Source organism: Stenella coeruleoalba, assembly GCF_951394435.1.
Source record: "Stenella coeruleoalba genome assembly, chromosome: 10".
Lineage (NCBI taxonomy): Eukaryota > Metazoa > Chordata > Mammalia > Artiodactyla > Delphinidae > Stenella > Stenella coeruleoalba.
This window is the reverse complement of record NC_137156.1, coordinates 13,212,147-13,232,384: the sequence shown is the minus strand read 5'-3', so window position 1 is coordinate 13,232,384 and position 20,238 is coordinate 13,212,147. Positions and strand designations below refer to the sequence as shown.

The window sequence follows — 20,238 nt, the reverse complement described above, 5'->3', positions numbered from 1 at the left end:
AATTATGGTTTTCTCTGGGTATATGCCCAGCAGTGGGGTTCCTGGGTCATATGGTAATTCTATTTTTAGTTTTTTAAGGAACCTCCATACTGTTCTCCACAGTGGCTGTATCAATTTACATTCCCACCAACAGTGCAAGAGGGTTCCCTTTTCTCCACATCCTCTCCAGCATTTGTTGTTCGTAGATTTTCTGATGGTGCCCATTCTAACCGGTGTGAGGTGATACCTCATTGTGGTTTTGATTTGCATTTCTCTAATAATTAGTGATGTTGAGCAGCTTTTCATGTGCTTCTTGGCCATATATATGTCTTCTTTGGAGAAATGTCTATTTAGGTCTTCTGCCCATTTTTGGATTGGGTAGTTTTTTTAATATTGAGCTGCATGAGCTGTTTATATATTTTGGAGATTAATCCTTTGTCCATTGATTTGTTTGCAAATATCTTCTCCCATTCTGAGGGTTGTCTTTTTGTCTTGTTTGTAGTTTCCTTTGCTTTGCAAAAGCTTTTAAGTATCATTAGGTCCCATTTGTTTATTTTTGTTTTTATTTCCATTACTCTAGGAGGTGGATCAAAAAAGATCTTGCTGTGATTTATGTCAAAGAGTGTTCTTCCTATGTTTTCCTCTAAGAGGTTTATAGAGTCCAGTCTTACATTTAGGTCTCTAATCTATTTTGAGTTTATTTTTGTGTATGGTGTTAGGGAGTCTTCTATTTTCATTCTTTTACATGTAGCTGTCCAGTTTTCCCAGCACCACTTATTGAAGAGACTGTCTTTTCTCCATTGTATATCCTTGCCTCCTTTGTCATAGATTAGTTGACCATAGGTGCGTGGGTTTATCTCTAGGCTTTCTATCCTGTTCCATTGATCTATATTTCTGTTTTTGTGCCAGTACCATATTGTCTTGATTACTGTAGCTTTGTAGTATAGTCTGAAGTCAGGGAGTCTGATTGCTCCAGTTCTGTTTTTTTCCTTCAAGGCTGCTTTGGCTATTTGGGGTCTTTTGTGTCTCCATAAAAATTTTAAGATTTTTTGTTCTGGTTCTGTAAAAAATGCCATTGGTAATTTGATAGGGATTGCATTGAATCTGTAGATTGCTTTGGGTAGTATAGTCACTTTCACAATATTGATTCTTCTAATCCAAGAACATGGTATATCTCTCCGTCCATTTGTATCATCTTTAATTAGTTTCATCAGTGTCTTACAGTTTTATGACTACAGGTCTTTTACCTCCCTAGGTAGGTTTATTGCTAGGTACTTTATTCTTCTTGTTGCAATCGTAAATGGGAGTGTTTCCTTAATTTCTCTTTCAGGTTTATCATCGTTAGTGTATAGGAATGCAAGAGATTTCTGTGCATTAATTTTGTATCCTGCTACTTTATCAAATTCATTGATTAGCTCTAGTAGTTTTCTGGTGGCAGCTTTAGGATTCTCTATATATACTATCTTGTCATCTGCAAACAGTAACAGTTTTACTCCTTCTGTTCCAATTTGTATTCTTTTTATTTCTTTTTCTTCTCTGATTGCTGTGGCTAGGTCTTCCAAAACTATGTTGAATAATAATGGTGAGAGCAGACATCCTTGTCTTGTTCCTGATCTTAGAGGAAATGCTTTCAGTTTTTCACCATTGAGAATGATGTTTGCTGTGGGTTTGTCGTATATGGCCTTTATTATGTTGCGGTAGGTTCCCTCCATTCCCACTTTCCGGAGAGTTTTTATCATAAACAGGTGTTGAATTTTGTCAAAAGCTTTTTCTGTATCTATTGAGATGATCATATGGTTTTTATTCTTCAATTTGTTAATATGGTGTATCACATTGATTGATATGCATGTACTGAAGAATCCTTGCATTCCTGGGATAAATCCAACTTGATCATGGTGTATAATCCTTTTAATGTGTTGTTGGATTCCATTTGCTAGTATTTTGTTGAGGATTTTTGCATCTATATTCATCGGTGATATTGGTCTGTAATTTTCTTTTTTTGTAGTATCTTTGTCTGGTTTTGGTGTCATGGTGATGGCGGCCTCATAGAATGAGTTTGGGAGAGTTCCTGCCTCTGCAATTTTTTGGAAGAGTTTGAGAAGGATGGGTGTTAGCTCTTGTTGGGAACCAAGAAGTTTTCGCCATTAGAAGATGGCCGACACCCTGCTTCTCTTCCTGATTTATGAGATAGAAGTTCGCGCCTAAAATGAAAGCCCGCGCACGCAGCACCAATGATGATTAGCCAAGTACTTCCCTCATTCTGAATCCCGCCCCCCTTTCTCTGCAGTGTATAAATACAGCTACCGCAGCAATAAAAGTTTGAGGCTTGATCAGGATTTTGTCTTGCCTCCATTCTTTCGCGTCTCCTGCCCTTCCCCCTTTTTTCAACCCCCACAGGTTCCTCCTCGGACTCACAAGGATTTGTCCTGCTGGTCGGGACTCCCGGGGACGCCCGGGGCCGTATACAATTGGCGCCCAACGTGGGGCTCGAGGAACGGATCCTGACGGAGGTACCACGCTTACGAACGCCTGGCCAGGCACCCACTGAGCCGCCGCGAGACTTACTCGAAAGTGCAGCTTGATTAGGTCCCCGGAGGACTGGCCGCCCTTCGGCAGTCGTGACCTGAGGATAAGGTAAGCGGAGCTATAAATATGGGACAGGAATTGAGTTCCCATGAACTCTTTCTTCAGGGGATCGAGGATTCCCTCAAGATGCGGAAGATTAAGGCTAGAAAAAAAGATTTGCGTGAATTTTTTATGTTCTTGTCTGATGTTTGCCCATGGTTCCCACAGGAAGGGACAATAGATAAAAAATGCTGGAATCGTGTAGGAAATTGTTTAAATGATTATTATCAAACCTTTGGGCCTTCTAAAGTGCCTGTGACTGCATTTTCGTATTGGAATTTAATTAGGGAGATTCTCATGGGTCATTTTTTTGACCCCGATGTCCAAAAGGTTGTAGAGACCGGGGAAACAATTCTTAAAGCAGCCTCTCGTCTCCATTCAGCTTGTCCATCCGTTACCATTGATATGGGTTCAAATGAAGAGTTCCCAAAAATTCCAGAAACCGGTCATCATTATCCCACAGATGATAAAGTTATCCCAAAGATTTATCCTTCCCTTACTGCTATTAAGGGTGATCCCAATGATGACCAGCTTTCCCCCTAAGATCAGGAAACTCTCGATGAGCAGGCTGCTCGTTATCATCGCAATGATGATCCCTGGGGATTCCCCCTTTTGAAGCCTCCACCGACTCAATATTAGTCCCAGAACAAGGAGTACAACCAATTCCCACAGAAGTTTATGGCCCCCTGCCCCCAAATACTTTTGGTTTAATTTTAGGAAGAGGTAGTTCCGCTTTGGCTGCCTCCAAATTATACCTGGTGTTATTGATAATGATTATTCAGGTCAAATTACCCTTTTGGCATCTGCTTTACAAGGCCCTATATCAATCCCTAAAGGTCAAAGGATAGCACAGTTAGTATTGTTGCCCCTAAATTCTTTAAATAAGAGCCATACTAATTGTCCTAGAGCAGATGCTGCTTTTGGCTCCTCAGATGTTTATTGGGTCCAACAAATTACTCCTGAAAGGCCACTCCTAACCCTGTGGTTAGATGGAAAGAAATTTGAGGGTTTAGTCGATACAGGAGCCGATGCAACAGTTATTTCGGAAAAATATTGGCCCTCCTCTTGGCCTTGTACAGTGTCTATAACTCATTTACAAGGCATAGGACATTCTACCAATCCTAAACGGAGTTCTAAAGTTCTTACATGGATAGATACTGAAGGTAATACTGGACAGGTACAACCTTATATTTTGCCACATATCCCGTTGAATCTTTGGGGACGTGACATCCTGTCACAATTAAAGTTAATCATGGCCAGCCCCAATGAGGTGGTGTCCCAACAAATGCTAAACCAAGGGTTTCTACCAGGCTTAGGCTTAGGAAAAAATAATCAGGGCATTACACGACATATTTCCCTGGCATCTAACATAAATCGCCAGGGCCTAGGCAGTTCGCCTTTTTCTTAGCGGCCATTGACCTTCCTGTGCCCCATGCGGACAAAATACGATGGAAAACTAATGATCCCGTTTGGGTGGACCAATGGCCTCTAACAGAAGAAAAACTTACAGCTGCCACAAAGTTAGTGCAGGAACAATTGGCCGCTGGACATTTAGAAGCCACTACTTCGCCATGGAATATCCCTATATTTGTGATAAAAAAGAGATCTGGCTCATGGCGACTTCTCCAAGATCTTAGGGAAATTAATAAAACAATGTTTACTATGGGAGCTTTACAGCCTGGCTTGCCTTCTCCTATTGCCATTCCAGCTGGCTATTTTAAAATCATTATTGATCTTAAAGATTGCTTTTTTACTATCCCTCTCCATCCTCAGGATAGAGAGCGTTTTGCATTTAGTCTCCCAGTAATTAATTTTAAAGGCCCAATGCCACGTTTTCAATGGAAGGTCCTCCCGCAGGGTATGGCCAATAGCCCCACCTTATGTCAAAAATTTGTTGCACAAGCTGTAGACCCTCTTAGGGCTCGTTGGCCTGGTATCTATATCATTCATTATATGGATGATATTCTTTTGGCTGGAAAATCAACTGATGAACTCCTTAAGTGTTATCAAGATTTAAAAGATAATCTTGCTTCCTCTGGCCTTCAAATTGCTTCAAATAAGGTACAATTAAAAGATCCATACTATTATCTTGGTTTCGAATTAAACAAAAAAATAATTACCACTCAAAAGATACACATACAAGTATCACATTTGCAAACCCTCAATGATTTTCAAAAATTTTGGGGAGATATTAATTGGCTACGACCGTATCTTAAACTTACTACGGGAGAGTTAAAACCCTTATTCGAAATTTTACAAGGGCCATCAGATCCCTTGTCACCCCGTAGGCTGACTAAGGAGGCTAAAAATTCTCTTCAATTAGTAGAAAAGGCCATTAGATGTCAACAGATTACCTTTTTAGATTATGGTCGTCCCTTTAGTTTGATTATTTGTGCCACTGCACATACACCCACTGGAGTCCTATGGCAAGATCATCCCCTCTTGTGGATACATTTGTCCGTATCTCCTAATAAAGTGCTTAAGACCTACCCTTCCTTAGTAGCACAGGTTCTTACTTTGGGCAGAGAAAAAAGCCGTCAATTTTTTGGCAGAGATCCTGATCATTTGATTCTCCCCTATACCAAAGAAGAGCTTGGTTGGTTATTACAAACTGATGATAAATGGCTTGTTTCCTTATCCTCCTTTCAGGGTAATATTGATAATCATTATCCACCTGATAAGCTCCTTCAGTTTGCTAGAAAACATCTGTTTATATTTCCCAAAATCACTTCTGCTGTTCCTCTGGGAGATGCTGCCCTAGTATTCACTGATGGATCATCATCCGGTGTTGCTGTATTTGTTATAAATAATCAGCCCTATAGGGTACAGTCCCCCTTTTTATCAGCACAACTTGTTGAGCTTTTTGCCATTCTTCAGGTTTTTGAGATGTTACAGAATATCCCCTTTAATTTATATACGGACAGCTCATATATAGCTTTGTCCGTCCCCCTTTTAGAAACTGTTCCATATATTAAACCCTCTTCCAATGCTGTTCCCCTTTTTCAACAACTTCAAAGTCTTATACTTCGAAGACAAGCGCCTTTTTTTATTGATCATCTTAGGGCTCATACAGATCTTCCTGGACCCCTCTCTCAGGGCAATGATTTAGCTGATAAAAATGCCCGCCTGATGTGCACCGTAACCTCTGATTCTGTTTCTCAAGCTACTCAATTTCATCAGCTACATCATGTTAATGCACATACTCTTCGCTTAATGTTTAAGCTTACTCGAGAACAATCAAGACAAATTGTAAAAAATTGTCCAGGGTGCGTTACATTTTTACCTCTTCCACATCTTGGGGTAAACCCAAGAGGTCTATTACCTAATGAAATCTGGCAGATGGATGTTACCCATCTTGCTAAATTTGGAAAATTAAAATTTATTCATGTGTCCATTGATACCTTTAGCGGCTTTATATATGCCTCCCTTCAGGGAGGAGAAGCCACAAAAAACATTATTTCACATGTGCTCCAATGTTTTACAGTTTTAGGCAAGCCTCAAATAATTAAAACAGATAATGGGCCTGGGTATACCTCCCAGGCTTTCCAAGATTTTTGCACCCGGCTTCAAATAAAACATCTTACGGGAATTCCATATAACCCCCAGGGTCAAGGCATAGTAGAAAGAGCCCATCAAACCCTTAAAAATACCATTTCCAAGCTTAAAAATAATGATTTAACTGCTACAAAAAATTCCCCAAAAAATATTCTTAGTCATGCCCTGTTTGTAATTAATTTTTTACAATTAGATAATAATGGTAGATCTGCCGCCGATCGCCTTTGGCATCAAGAAACTAAAAATCAATATGCACAAGTTATGTGGAAAGACCCTTTGACCTTTAAATGGCATGGACCCGATCCACTCCTCATCTGGGGGAGGGGATCCGCATGTGTATATAATACCAAAGAAGGTGGAGCACGCTGGTTGCCTGAGCGCCTTATTAAACCTATAAGTTCTATAAAGTAATAAATTTTATCCAGGGCCCTTTTCCCTGAGATTGTATTTCTTTTTCTTTTTCAGAAAAAGATGGAGACCCTCCTAATATTGAAAGAGCGGCAGAGACGACATGAGCTATCCGTTGTGACCCTGATCCTGTCATCTTTGCTGGTTGTTGGACAGGCTGAAAGCACTCCCCACTTGCCTCAAAATTTAACCTGATACATTACCATCGCCTCGCCATTACAGAAGCAGAACCAAAGGATGATTCTGGCTGCCCCTCCACTGGAGCAGCATGAAACAGAGACATGCCTACCCCCCTCTTTGATGGAGGGTATGGGTACCGAGTTGAGTGTGGCAGCAAAGCATGCACAAGGGAAAACGTGTATATATGTATATACAAGGTAATCTCTGTTATTCCCTGTGAGTATACCTGAATTATGATAGAGGTTGGTATCTAAACATTGTTTTTGGCTTTTAGTAGCTAAGATTATCTTTGGCTCTGCCTCTCCTCCCCAAAAGATACCAAGAGCGGATGAGTGTGGACACACATACCTTGTCCACGGGAGGATTCAGGTCACTACTCCCTCACTCGGTTAATGCCCACCTCCTTAAAAGAAATAAAAAGGGAGGAGATGTTGGGAGCCAAGAAGTTTTCGCCATTAGAAGATGGCCGACACCCTGCTTCTCTTCCTGATTTATGAGATAGAAGTTCGCGCCTAAAATGAAAGCCCGCGCACGCAGCACCAATGATGATTAGCCAAGTACTTCCCTCATTCTGAATCCCGCCCCCCTTTCTCTGCAGTGTATAAATACAGCTACCGCAGCAATAAAAGTTTGAGGCTTGATCAGGATTTTGTCTTGCCTCCATTCTTTCGCGTCTCCTGCCCTTCCCCCTTTTTTCAACCCCCACAGGTTCCTCCTCGGACTCACAAGGATTTGTCCTGCTGGTCGGGACTCCCGGGGACGCCCGGGGCCGTACACAAGCTCTTCTATAAATGTTTGGTAGAATTCACCTGTGAAGCCATCTGGTCCTGGACTTCTGTTTGTTGGAAGATTTTTAATCACAGTTTCAATTTCATTACTTGTGATTGGTCTGTTCATATTTTCTATTTCTTCTTGGTTCAGTCTTGGAAGGTTATATCTTTCTAAGAATTTGTCCATTTTTTCCAGGTTGTCCATTTTATTGGCAGAGAGTTGCTTGTAGTAGTCTCTTAGGATGCTTTGTATTTCTGTGGTGTCTGTTGTAACTTCTCCTTTTTCATTTCTAATTTTATTGATTTGAGTCCTCTCCCTCTTTTTCTTGATGAGTCTGGCTAATGGTTTATCAATTTTTTTTATCTTCTCGAAGAACCAGCTTTTTTATTGATCTTTGCTATTGTTTTCTTTGTTTCTATTTCATTTATTTCTGCTCTGATCTTTATGGTTTCTTTCTTTCTGCTAACTTTGGGTTTTGTTTGTTGTTCTTTCTCTAGTTCCTTTAGGTGTAAGGTTAGATTGGTTATTTGAGATTTTTCTTGTTTCTTGAGGTAGGCTTTTATAGCTATAAACTTCCCTCTTAGAACTGCTTTTGCTGCATCCCACAGGTTTTGGACTGTCATGTTTTCATGGTCATTTGTCTCTAGGTATTTTTTGATTTCCTCTTTGATTTCTTCAGTGATCTCTTGGTTATTTAGTAATGTATTGTTTAGCCTCCATGTGTTTGTGTTTTTTACGTTTATTTCCCTGTAATTGATTTCTAATCTCATAGCATTGTGGTCAGAAAAGATGCTTGATATGATTTCAATTTTCTTAAATTTACTGAGGCTTGATTTGTGACCCAAGATGTGATCTATCCTGGAGAATGTTCTGTGCGCACTTGAGAAGAAAGTGTAATCTGCTGTTTTTGGATGGAATGTCCTATAAATATCTATTAAATCTATCTGCTCTATTGTGTCATTTAAAGCTTGTGCTTCCTTATTAATTTTCTGTTTGGGTGATCTGTCCATTGGTGTACGTGAGATGTTAAAGTCCCCCACTATTACTGTGTTACTGTCGATTTCCTCTTTAAAAGCTGTTAGCAGTTGCCTTATGTATCGAGGTGCTCCTACATTGGGTGCATATATATTTATAATTGTCACATCTTCTTCTTGGCTTGATCCCTTGATCATTATGTAGTGTCCTTCCTTGTCTCTTGTAACATTCTTTATTTTAAAGTCTACTTTATCTGATATAAGTATTGCTACTCCAGCTTTCTTTTGATTTCCATTTGCATGGAATATCTTTTTCCAACCCCTCACTTTCAGTCTGTATGTGTCCTAGGTCTGAAGTGGGTCTCTTGTAGACAGCATACAGATGGGTCTTGTTTTTGTATCCACTCAGCAAGCCTGTGTGTTTTGGTTGGAGCATTTAATCCATTCACGTTTAAGGTAATTATCAATATGTATGTTCCTATGGCCATTTTCTTAATTGTTTTGGGTTTGTTTTTGTAGGTCCTTTTCTTCTCTTGTGTTTCCCACTTCGAGAAGTTCCTTTAGCATTTGTTGTAGGGCTGGTTGGTTGGTGCTGAATTCTCTTAACTTTTGCTTGTCTGTAAAGCTTTTGATTTCTCCATCAAATATGAATGAGCTCCTTGCCGGGTAGAGTGATCTTGCAGAGTTTGCAGAGCTTGCAGAGTTTGTGCTGAGAAATCAACTGTTAACCTTATGGGAGTTCCCTTGTATGTTATTTGTCATTTTTTCCTTGCAGCTTTCAATAATTTTTCTTTGTCTTTAATTTTTGCTAAGTTGATTATTATGTGTCTCGGCGTGTTTCTCCTTGGGTTTATCCTGTATGGGACTCTCTGCGCTTCCTGGACTTGGGTGGCTATTTCCTTTCCCATGTAAGGGAAGTTTTTTACTATAATCTCTTCAAATATTTTCTCGGTCCTTTCTCTCTCTCTTCTCCTTCTGGGACCCCTATAATGTGAATGTTGTTGTGTTTAATGTTGTCCCAGAGGTCTCTTAGGCTGTCTTCATTTCTTTTCATTCTTTTTTTCTTTATTCTGTTCTGCAGCAGTGAATTCCACCATTCTGTCTTCCAGGTCACTTATCTGTTCTTCTGCCTCAGTTATTCTGCTATTGATTCCTTCTAGTGTAGTTTTCATTTCAGTTATCGTATTATTCATCTCTGTTTGTTTGTTCTTTAATTCTTCCAGGTCTTTGTTAAACATTTCTTGCATCTTCTTGATCTTTGCCTGCATTCTTTTTCCGAGGTCTTGGATCATCTTCACTATCATTATTCTGAACTCTTTTTCTGGAAGGCTGCCTATCTCGACTTCATTTAGTTGTTTTTCTGGGGTTGTATCTTGTTCCTTCATCTGGTACATACCCCTCTGCCTTTTCATCTTGTCTATCTTTCTGTGGATGTGGTTTTTATTCCACAGGCTGTAGGATTGTAGTTCTTTTTGCTTCTGCTCTCTACTCTCTGGTGGATGAGGCTATCTAAGAGGCTTGAGACTCCTGTCTTTTCTTTTTTTTTTTTTTAATAAATTTATTTATTTAATTTATTTGGTTGCATAGGGTCTTCATTGCTGCATGTGGGCTTTCTCTTGTTGCGGCGAGTGGGGGCTATTCTTTGTTGCGGTGCGCAGGCTTCTTATTGCAGTGGCTTCTCGTTGTGGAGCACGGGCTCTAGATGTGCAGGCTCAGCAGTTGTGGCTCACGGGCTCTAAAGTGCAGGCTCACCAGTTGTGGTGCACGGGCTTAGTTGCTCCAAGGCATGTGGGATCTTCCCAGAACAGGGATTGAACCCGTGTCCCCTGCATTGGCAGGCGGATTCTTAACCACTGCGCCACCAGGGAAGTTCCTGTCTTTTCTTTTTGACCCACCTTTTATTTTCTGACCCCCAGCGATTCACCTACAGCAAGAAAAAAAACTCTCCTTGTCCTTTCCATATTAAAGATGCATCATTTTTTAGTACTTTGAAGTAAGATAAGGTACTCGAAAATGCCTTGCATCCTGATAGCTAGCCTTGTGCAAATGTAAATTGTCATTATGTTGGCATCAGTTTTTCCATTATGTGGTCCATTTTTACCTTCCCCCCAGTCCCTCTTATTATTGGCAGCCTGATAATATCATTCATAAGGCTTAACAAACTTCTTTCCTTGCCAAGTACTTTCTGCAGTACTTATTTTTCCTTCTTCAAAAGAAAATGCCACTTTGGCTTTTATTTATGAGTTCTCAGCAGGTCCCACACACAGAGAAGGAAATTACCTTTATTGAAACACTAATTGACTTGGTCTAGGTGCAAACTTGATTTCACTAATGAATCTTTTTATTCCCTATTGACTGTTTTCCCTACAACACAGGGGACTGGCCACCACTAAGGTGCCTTTGATATAATTTCTGGTCTCAATTTCCATCACTTCTGTTTCTTTCTTTTCTTTCCTATTCATTTTCCCTTATGCCTCTTTTCTGTGTTATTTCTTCTTTTTATCTTCCTTCCTCTGTCTGTGCTTTAGGATTACTGGTGCTGCTGGCAGTGGCTTAAAAAGAAACCCAAACCAATGAGAACTAAACAGAACAACAGCAAATCTGCCATCTTCTTCATAGGTTTACAAAGAAGTTATTAAAAAGTCAAGAACTCAAGACTTTGGCCACGACAAGTTAACATCAGGCTACAAATAATGCTCACACTACAGAAAAACAATGATAGATCAGTCAAGATGAATCAACAAAGAAAATTAAGGGTATAACAATTTTTATCATTGTATTTATTACCTCATGGTTGACCTCAGGGTGTATATATAAATGTATACGTGTATCTATTTTAGCTTTAACATTTAGGCCTATTTTCTTATTGGATAAGTCAAGGTTCAGTTTTATATTCACATGCCTAGTACACAGGCAATGTTTAATAAAAACTGCTGAAAGAATGAAGGCATTTTATTCAATGGGGCTTATCATGTCTCAAATTTGGTAAAACCCAAGATATGTTTCATTGGATTCATTAATCATTAACAATCAGGCAATTCCTGAATCCGTAGAGAAGGATGGTGTGCAGAGGGGTGAGGGAGTTTATGGGAGAAAAAACTGGCTTAGATAAATGCCGTAATCTGTACTGTGACACTAAGATGCATATTGGTGGAAAAAATAACTCGTGATCAGTCATATTCTGTTGCTATTTTAACTATAAGCTACTGTTAATTACAAAATTACTTGCCGTGACATCATATGATTCTCCATTTCTAAATATTTTGCTGTGGCTTTGTATTATTCCTTAACAATTAACTCCTCTAGGATGTCTGATGACTTCTGTTGCTCTCGATTCTCTAAGGGTTGGGGTTTATGGATTAATCCACTGATCACTAGGTCTTCCAAAGGAAAAGAAAAAAGAAGAAAAGAAATTTAAGCACGAAGATTTTATCAATCAAATGCTAAATACATGCCTTATAAATCATGCTAATTAACTCTTAGTCTCAACACTTGTACCTAAATAGCTGTTTCTACTACAAATCTTTATAATCCTTTGAACTTCAAATCCTTAATGTTCTTACAGAGGATACACATCAACATAATATACTGTATACTTAGCAGGTCGAATATTAACATAACAAAAAGTCTTTGTGCTGCTATGTACTACTTTTTTGTTGTAACAACACTTACACACTTGGGTACGATTATACAGGTTCTGTGCAATAATTATGAAGCTAAACCATAGCCACGAATGAGATAGTCTTTCAGTGACTCTGAGTTGCAGTTTGGTTTCTATGCTTTGTATACAAAGGATAAACAGCGTGATGTTGCCAAGAGACTTCTAGTTCTGCAACCCTGAGTTTACAATTACGCCATCTGCTAAATCTACATAAGTAAAAGCATGCCTTTTTGAAAAGCGTCTTTGAACCAAATCAGAATTGGAGTCGACTGGTAGCTAAATTTTTATTCTAAAAATGGCGCTGAAATAGTTTATAGGGGAGCACTAATGAGAGAGACCACTCCCATTACACATCACCCAATTATATAAATAAGCGAGCAAGCATCTGTTTTTACAACCTCATAAAATAAAGGTGCAATGAGGGGTCCTCAGAAATGAGCTCTCTTCTATTTTAAGAAGTCCATTTCATCCAGTGGATGGAATCTTTTTATGAAAATTTCTAAACCCACTGGTTAACAAAGACAGTTTTCATGAATTTGTAATGGGAAGACAGGAAAAACACACACATGCGCACACACACACACAAACCAGATGTCTCTCACTTCAGAATATTAACCTTCCTAGTATCAGACACTTCTCTAATTGCCTGCTGCAGTTAACCCCAACGAATTTCCTATAGTCTTATCACCTTTCCAGTGCTATGTCTTCTACTCATACACGTGTTTGAAATAGAGTCAGTTCTCATTTTAAAGTGCTCTGTACAGATTTTGGTACAGAGTACTAAATAAAGCATGGGTTTCAAGGAGGTAAACTAGAAACTAAAAGAACAGAAAAAAATCAATAAAGAAGAGGTGAATCCTCTTCAAGGAATCAGAATGAATTATTTGTTAGAAGCTGGGCTTATCTGCAAGGGTCAAAATAATAATAATAATGAGCATTTATTGAGCACTCATGTGCCTGGCACTATATTAAGTACTTTATGTTCTTTGTAAGATCTAATTCAAACATAAATTCTGTGACAGAGGTGTTAGTATCTCTTCTTTTTCTTTTTTTCTTTTTTTTTTTTGCGGTACGCGGGCCTCTCACTGCTGTGGCCTCTCCTGTTGCGGAGCACAGGCTCCAGACGCGCAGGCTCAGCGGCCATGGCTCACGGGCCCAGCCGCTCCGCAGCATGTGGGATTTTCCCGGACTGGGGCACAAACCCATGTCCCCTGCATCGGCAGGCGGACTCTCAACCACTGCGCCACCAGGGAAGCCCAGTATCTCTATTTTATACATAAACTATATGAGAGAGGCTAATTAACTTGCTCAAGGTGACACAAGTAGTAAGTGAATTAACTAGGATTTGAACCCAAGTCTATTTGACATTAGCATCCACGCTCTTCACCACCTCACTGTACTCCTTCCCAAATAGGTTTTGTATCAATAAATGGCTCCCACTGGTCATGGTCCACTTCTCTCTCAGGATGTTCTTAAAAAGAGTGTCATCGTTGACATCTGTCACTACCATAACAGAATTATTTTAACCATTTCTATCCATTCTTTTCTGAGTCTACCAAAGTACTTGGCTTGACATTTACAGTAGCTCACTTATACAGAAATCCCTGAACTACATCAGTCATTTCAGCTAATATTCATGATTTCTTGGGACACTGAAGACTATTGGGGGAATGTTTAAAAATAACATTGTGCTTCTGTCTGATTATAAAAGAAATACGTAGTTATCAGAGTAAACTTGGAATATATAAAAAAGAGTAAAGAGGAAAATTAAAATGTCCATACTCTTACCTTTCAGAGGTTGCCAGTTAACATATGAAATTTAATTTTTATAAATTTGACATCATACTGAACATCCAGTTTTATTTCTTATGTAGTTAATATTTACAGTAGTATCAGTTCATGCCATTAGAAATTTCATAAGCCTAAGTGTAAAAAGTGAAATTATGCAAGAGAACATGGGTGGATTTGTCTTTAATCTTGGTGTAGGGAAAGGCTTTCTAGCTATGTCTCAAAATCCAGGTTCAATGAAAGAAAGATTGATAACTTTTACTACATTAAAAAAAACCCTTCAGGGGCTTCCCTGGTGGTGCAGTGGTTGGGAGTCCGCCTGCCGATGCAGGAGATGCGGGTTCGTGCCCCGGTTTGGGAGGATCCCGTGTGCCGCGGAGCGGCTGGGCCCGTGAGCCATGGCCACTGGGCCTGCGCATCCGGAGCCTGTGCTCCGCAATGGGAGAGGCCACAGCAGTGAGAGGCCCGCGTACCGCCAAAAGAAAACAAAACAAAAACAAAAACAAAAAAACCTTCAGAATGTCAAAAAAAAAAAAAAAAAAACCCACAGTAAAAGTCAAAACTAGGTATCACGTACCTCCTGATTTGATGTGCTAAGCAGGATACAATATCATTTTTGGTATTCTCGCTAAAAATGCATATTCTGAACCTAATCATGAGGAAATATCAGACAAACCCAAACGGAGGAATGTTCTACAAAGTAAGTGGCTTATATCTCCAAATATATCAAGGGTTTAGAAGACAAAAAAAGGCCAAGGAATTGTTCCGGATTAAAGGAAACTGAAGTCACACAACAACTACATTAAACGTGTGATTCTGCATTAGATCTTGAACCAGAAATTTATTTCCAAAGGACATTTGTGAGACAACTGACAAAATTTGAATAGGTGAGTGAACAGCACTGCATCAGTGGTAGTTGTCTGATTTGGATCCTTGTACTGCGATTTTGCAAAGAATGTTCTTGTTTTTAGGTAATGCACACTGATATATTTAAGAGTAAAGTATCATTATGTCTGTGACTTACTCTCAGAAAAAATATAGATGTATATGGGAGAAGGGGGGGAGAGGGAAGAGGGAGGGAGGGAAGAGAGGGGACAGTGATAACACAAACGTGGTACAACATTAACTTTGGGGGAATCTGGGTGAAAGAATACAGGCATTCTTTGTTTTGGACAACTTTTCTTATCTGAAACTTCTCAAAATCAGAAGTTCTTTTTGTTTGTTTGTTTGTTTTGTTTTTGTTTTTGGCCGTGCCATGCAGCTTGTGGGATCTCAGTTCCCCGACCAAGGATTGAACCCGGGCCCTCGGCCGTGAGAGTTCAGAGTCCTAACCACTGGACCACCAGGGACTTCCACAGAAGTGTTAGTTTGTTTTGTTTTTTTACTAAAAGGAAATACTTGGGAAATGTTAGTGTGAAACTTGAAATTTAAAAACATTTTTATTGAAGTATAGCTGATTTACAATGTGTGAACCTTGAAATTTTTAACAAATATACTTTGTAGCTGTGAAGAGGAGGGATGCAGAGAGGAGACAGAGAGGAAACTGGGCAGAGAACAAGTAGAAAGCTCAGGGTACCGGTTCTTATGCATCCTGTGGGAAGAGCTCTCCTGAAAACAAATTTACACTACATTTTGAAAACACCTGCTTTGGTGGTTCAGTCCCTCCCCCGCTGGTCTCTCTTAGCACCATCCTGCTTACCTGGGGCCCTCCCTCCCCACACTGCTTTCAACGGTGTACAGATGGCAGGACTGCCTGTCCGAGGGCACCCCTGTCCTCCTAACAATCCCTAGTCTGTTAACACATGGATATTGAGTATTCGTGTTGCAGTCTAGGAGGGATTCTCATCAAGAGAGTCATCAGAGAGAAAAAATACATGTGCTGGCCCAACACAGAGGTAGAGAAAGAGGCCATCCCTGCCCTGCATCCCCCATCTCCTCCTTCATCCTCAGAGGTCATGCTACACCCTATCAGAAGCACAAGACGAGGGCAAATGTGAAATTTGCGATGGACCTAGAGAATATTATGCTTCGTGAAATAAGTCAGAGAAAGAAATATACTGTATAATACCACTTCTATGTGGAATCTAAAAACTAACACAAACGAATACATATGCAAAACAGAAACAGACTCACAGGTATAGAAAACCCACTAGTGGTTACCGAAGGGGAGAGTGAAGAGGGGAAGGGCAAGATAGGGCTAGGTGATGAAGAGATACAAACTACTATGTATAAAATAGATAAACAACAAGGACATTTTATAGCCCAGGGAATTACAGCCATTACCTCGTAATTACTTTTAATGGAGTATAATCTGTAAAAATACTGAATCCCTATGCTGTACTCCTAAAAACTAACATAATATTGTAAATCAACTATACTTCAATTTAAGAAATAAATAAAAAGGGTATTAAAAAAGGAAATTTGTCATAACCTGAGTTGCCACAAAAGTCCAGGAAAAAGAATCTCACTTACCATCCAATCTATTTTCCAACTCTAACTGGTCCCTAGGGAAGAAACTACAGCAATGAGGAAGGAAACCCTCCCCCTACCCCAAATAAGTCTTCCTTGAAGTCTGTTAAGTTCAATTTGTTTCAAAGGCTGATGAAACAGAAACAAGAGCTCTTAACAACAGAAGGGTAACTCAAGTAAAGTGAAAACATACCACAGGAAAAACCACAAATAGTTTCTAAAGAACACACCAGGTCAACATCACATCTTTTATGTTTTTGAAAGATATTTTTATTGTACATTTGCTTATAACTTTGAATGGGGAGAGACAAGAGAAAAAGTTTGATGTAGATTTTACTTAATTTTTCAAATGTAGAACTTTGCCTTGGAAAGAGGTCAACATAGTGCAAGTTTTGAGGAATTTAACGAAAGCCTGTGCAACTCGTATTCCCAAGGCCTTATCCCAACCACCAATAAAGGCTCTTAGTTTAAAAAAAGATAGTTTTAATTATGTCATCAACAAGATGATTAACGGTTAGTATTACTTACCTAATGAAGGCCTAAGGCTATGTCTTGGAGATGCGACCTTGACATTTGAAGCACTGTCTGGTTCACAAAGCTGTGGTAAGTCACCAAACACACGTTATAAAATATATTCAGAGAAACAGTATTTTATATAGATCAACATGAACAGGGGCTGTTACCTGAATTTATTCTTCTGTTTCTTTCACTAGGAAATGGGGAACTTTCTGGAATGGTTCCAGGTAAGCTTCCCAACTGGGCCTGCTTGTCCAGGCTTCCAGGGCTGCCCACATTATCCTTGGGGAGCATAGTTTCAATCTGGGGTCTGAAATTCTCCCCGGAATAAGCCACACCGACATCAGCCTGTGAAAAGGAAACGGCTCTGTAAGAGTCAAGATTTCTTAAAAGATGAAAATGCCACACAGTCTGCTTTGTGAATAGCTGAGTAGTACCCAGCACCCTGTCAATGTGACCTTATGTGGCAAAAGGGACTTTCTTTGCAGGTGTGATTAAATTAAGGACCTTGTGGTAGCAGGAGTATCCCAGGTTATCTAGGTGGGCTCTGAATGTAATCACAAGTGTCCTTAGAAGAGGGAGGCAGAGGAAGATTTGATCACAGAGAAGGAGATGGTGATGCGATGTCAGAAGCACGGACACAGTTGGAGGTGCTGCAGTACCAGCAATGAAGATGCAGGAAGGGCCACCAGCCGAGGAACGCAGGAATGCAGCTCTAGAAGCTGGAAAAATCGAGGAAGAAGATTCTCTCCTCAGAGCCTTTGAAAGGAACCAGCCCTGCAAACATCTTGACTTTCGCCCAGTGGAACCAATTTTGGACTTCTGATCTCCAGAACTGTGAGGGAATAAAATTGTGTTGTTTGAAGCCACTAAACTTACATTAATTTGTTATAGTGGCAGTAGGAATCTAACACAGTGACTAATAGGAATCTACCAGGTACAAGCTATCATGCTGAGTATTCTGGAGGGCACCAAGATGAACAAGTTTAATCATCAAATGTGAAAAGTAAAGACACTGCTATGTATAAAGCCTTTTTATTTATTTATTTTTTAACATCTTTATTGGAGTATAACCGCTTTACAATGGTGTGTCAGTTTCTGCTGTATAACAAAGTGAATCAGCTATACATATATCCCCATAGCCCCTCCCTCTTGCGTCTCCCTCCCACTCTCCTTATCCCACCCCTCTAGGTGGTCACAAAACACCGAGCTGATCTCCCTGTGCTATGCAGCTGCTTCCCACTAGCTATCTATTTTACATCTGGTAGTGTATATATGTCCATGCCACTCTCTCACTTGGTCCCAGCTTACCCTTCCCCCTCCCCATGTCCTCAAGTCCATTCTCTACATCTGTGTCTTTATTCCTGTCCTGCCCATAGGTTCTTCAGAACCATTTTTTCCCCCTAGATTCCATATATATGTGTCAGCATACGGTACTTTTCTCTTTCTGACTTACTTCACTCTGTATGACAGACTCTAGGTCCATCCACCTCACTACAAATAACTCAATTTCGTAAAAGCCTTTTTAAAAATGAAACTACCATTATTGTTTTTGTTTCAATCAGACACTAATCTAGGCTTTGCTGTTATGGTATTTGGTAGATGTGGTTAACATCTAAAATTAGTTGATTTTAAGCAAAGGAAATGATCCTCAAATAATCTGGGTGGGCCTCATCCAATCAGTTGAAGGCCTTAAGAGTGGAACCGAGGTTTCTCTGAGGGAGAAGGAATTCTGTAGACGCAGCTTCAGCTCCAGCCTAGCTTTCTGGACCACCTATTCTATTGTATGGGTTTTGGACTTGCTTTGCCAGCCCTTATAATTGCATAAGCCAATTCCTTATAACACATCTATTTATCTATCTGTTCATCCATCCTACTGGTTCTGATTCTTTGGTAAAACCCTGACTGATATAGAAACACAGTAGAAAATAAGAAGGACCAGTCCCTAGACAGAAGCATTATTGACATCTTAGTATATAACTTCCCAAATATGTTTGATTATATAACTATAATCTTTAAAAATAAATTGGAATTGGCCAGTAAGCATATGAAAAGATGTTCAATATCATTGGTCATTAGGGAGATGTAAATCAAAACCATAAAGAGATATCACTTCACACACACTAAGATGACTATCATGAAAAAGACACATCATAAGAAGTGTTGTCAAGGATGTGGAAAAATTGGAACCCTTGCACATTGCCGTGGGAATGTAAAATGGTGCAGACACTTGGGGAAATGATTTGAGAGTTCCTCAAAAATTTCCTCTTAACATAGAGTTACCAGATGACCCAGAAATTCCACCCCTAAGTATATGCCCAAGCAAAATGAAAACGTCTGTTCATACAAAATCTTGCACACAAATCTTGCACAAATCTTCATAGTTATTATTCAAATATCTAAAAAGTGGAAACAACCCAAATGTCCAGCAACTGATGACTAGATAAATTAAATGTGGCCTATCCATACCAAGGAATATTATTTGGCAATAAAAAGCAATGAAGCTTTTTATAGACTTACGTGTATCAGTAGATACATGCTACAATACAGGTGACACCTGACAACATTATACTAAGTGAAAGAAGCCAGTAACAAAGATCATTCCACTTACATGACATGTTCAGAAGAGGCAGATTAATAGAAACAGAAGGCGGATTTAGTGGTTTCTCAGGAAATGCCTGTTGGCTGCCAATGGATAGTGGTTCCTTTTAGGGGGACAAAAGTGTCCCAAAATTAGCTTGTGGTGATGGTTGTCAATTGTGCATTTTAATGGATGAATTGTATCAATATATGTGGTTTACATTTCAATAAAGCTGTTTAAAAAACAAAAGAAATCAGATTATATATTAAGTGATATATTGTATTTCTGTAACCTTTGTTTTCTAGTAACTATTATATATCACAGACATTTACCTATGTCAATACATATAGGTCTATCTCATTCTATTTAATGGTGAGAGTAGTTGTTTATTTGACAATTGCATTGCAGTCCATTATGTAACTAAACCACCTACTGAAGGACATCTAGGTTTCTAACCTCTCAATATAATAAACAGAACTGGTATAATATCTGTGCATATACATCAGTGTGAACTCACCCAATCCTTCCATGAGAATAAATTCCTAGATGTGGACCTGCTGAGTCAGAGGATATACATCTTTATATTAATATGTGTTTCCAGAGGGCCTTCTATAAATCCTGCACTGACTTACAATCCCACCTTCTCCTTTTAAGGATGTCTATTTCTTCATACCACAGTTTCACTGCTTGTAGATAGGCTGAAACATGGCATAAAAGGGGCTGATAGGTGA

The 20,238-nt window shown here is 39.5% G+C and overlaps 1 protein-coding gene across 1 annotated transcript in view; it reads right to left on the bottom strand.

Moving 5' to 3' along the window:
• RBM24 (RNA binding motif protein 24) overlaps nt 1-20,238 on the bottom strand; it is a 131,655-nt gene that overhangs the window by 102,236 nt on the left and 9,181 nt on the right. The window contains 3 exon segments of the mRNA XM_079935527.1: nt 11,718-11,780; nt 11,783-11,872; nt 17,094-17,274. Coding sequence (XP_079791653.1) covers nt 11,718-11,780; nt 11,783-11,872; nt 17,094-17,220 — 280 coding nt within the window. The 5' untranslated portion in view covers nt 17,221-17,274.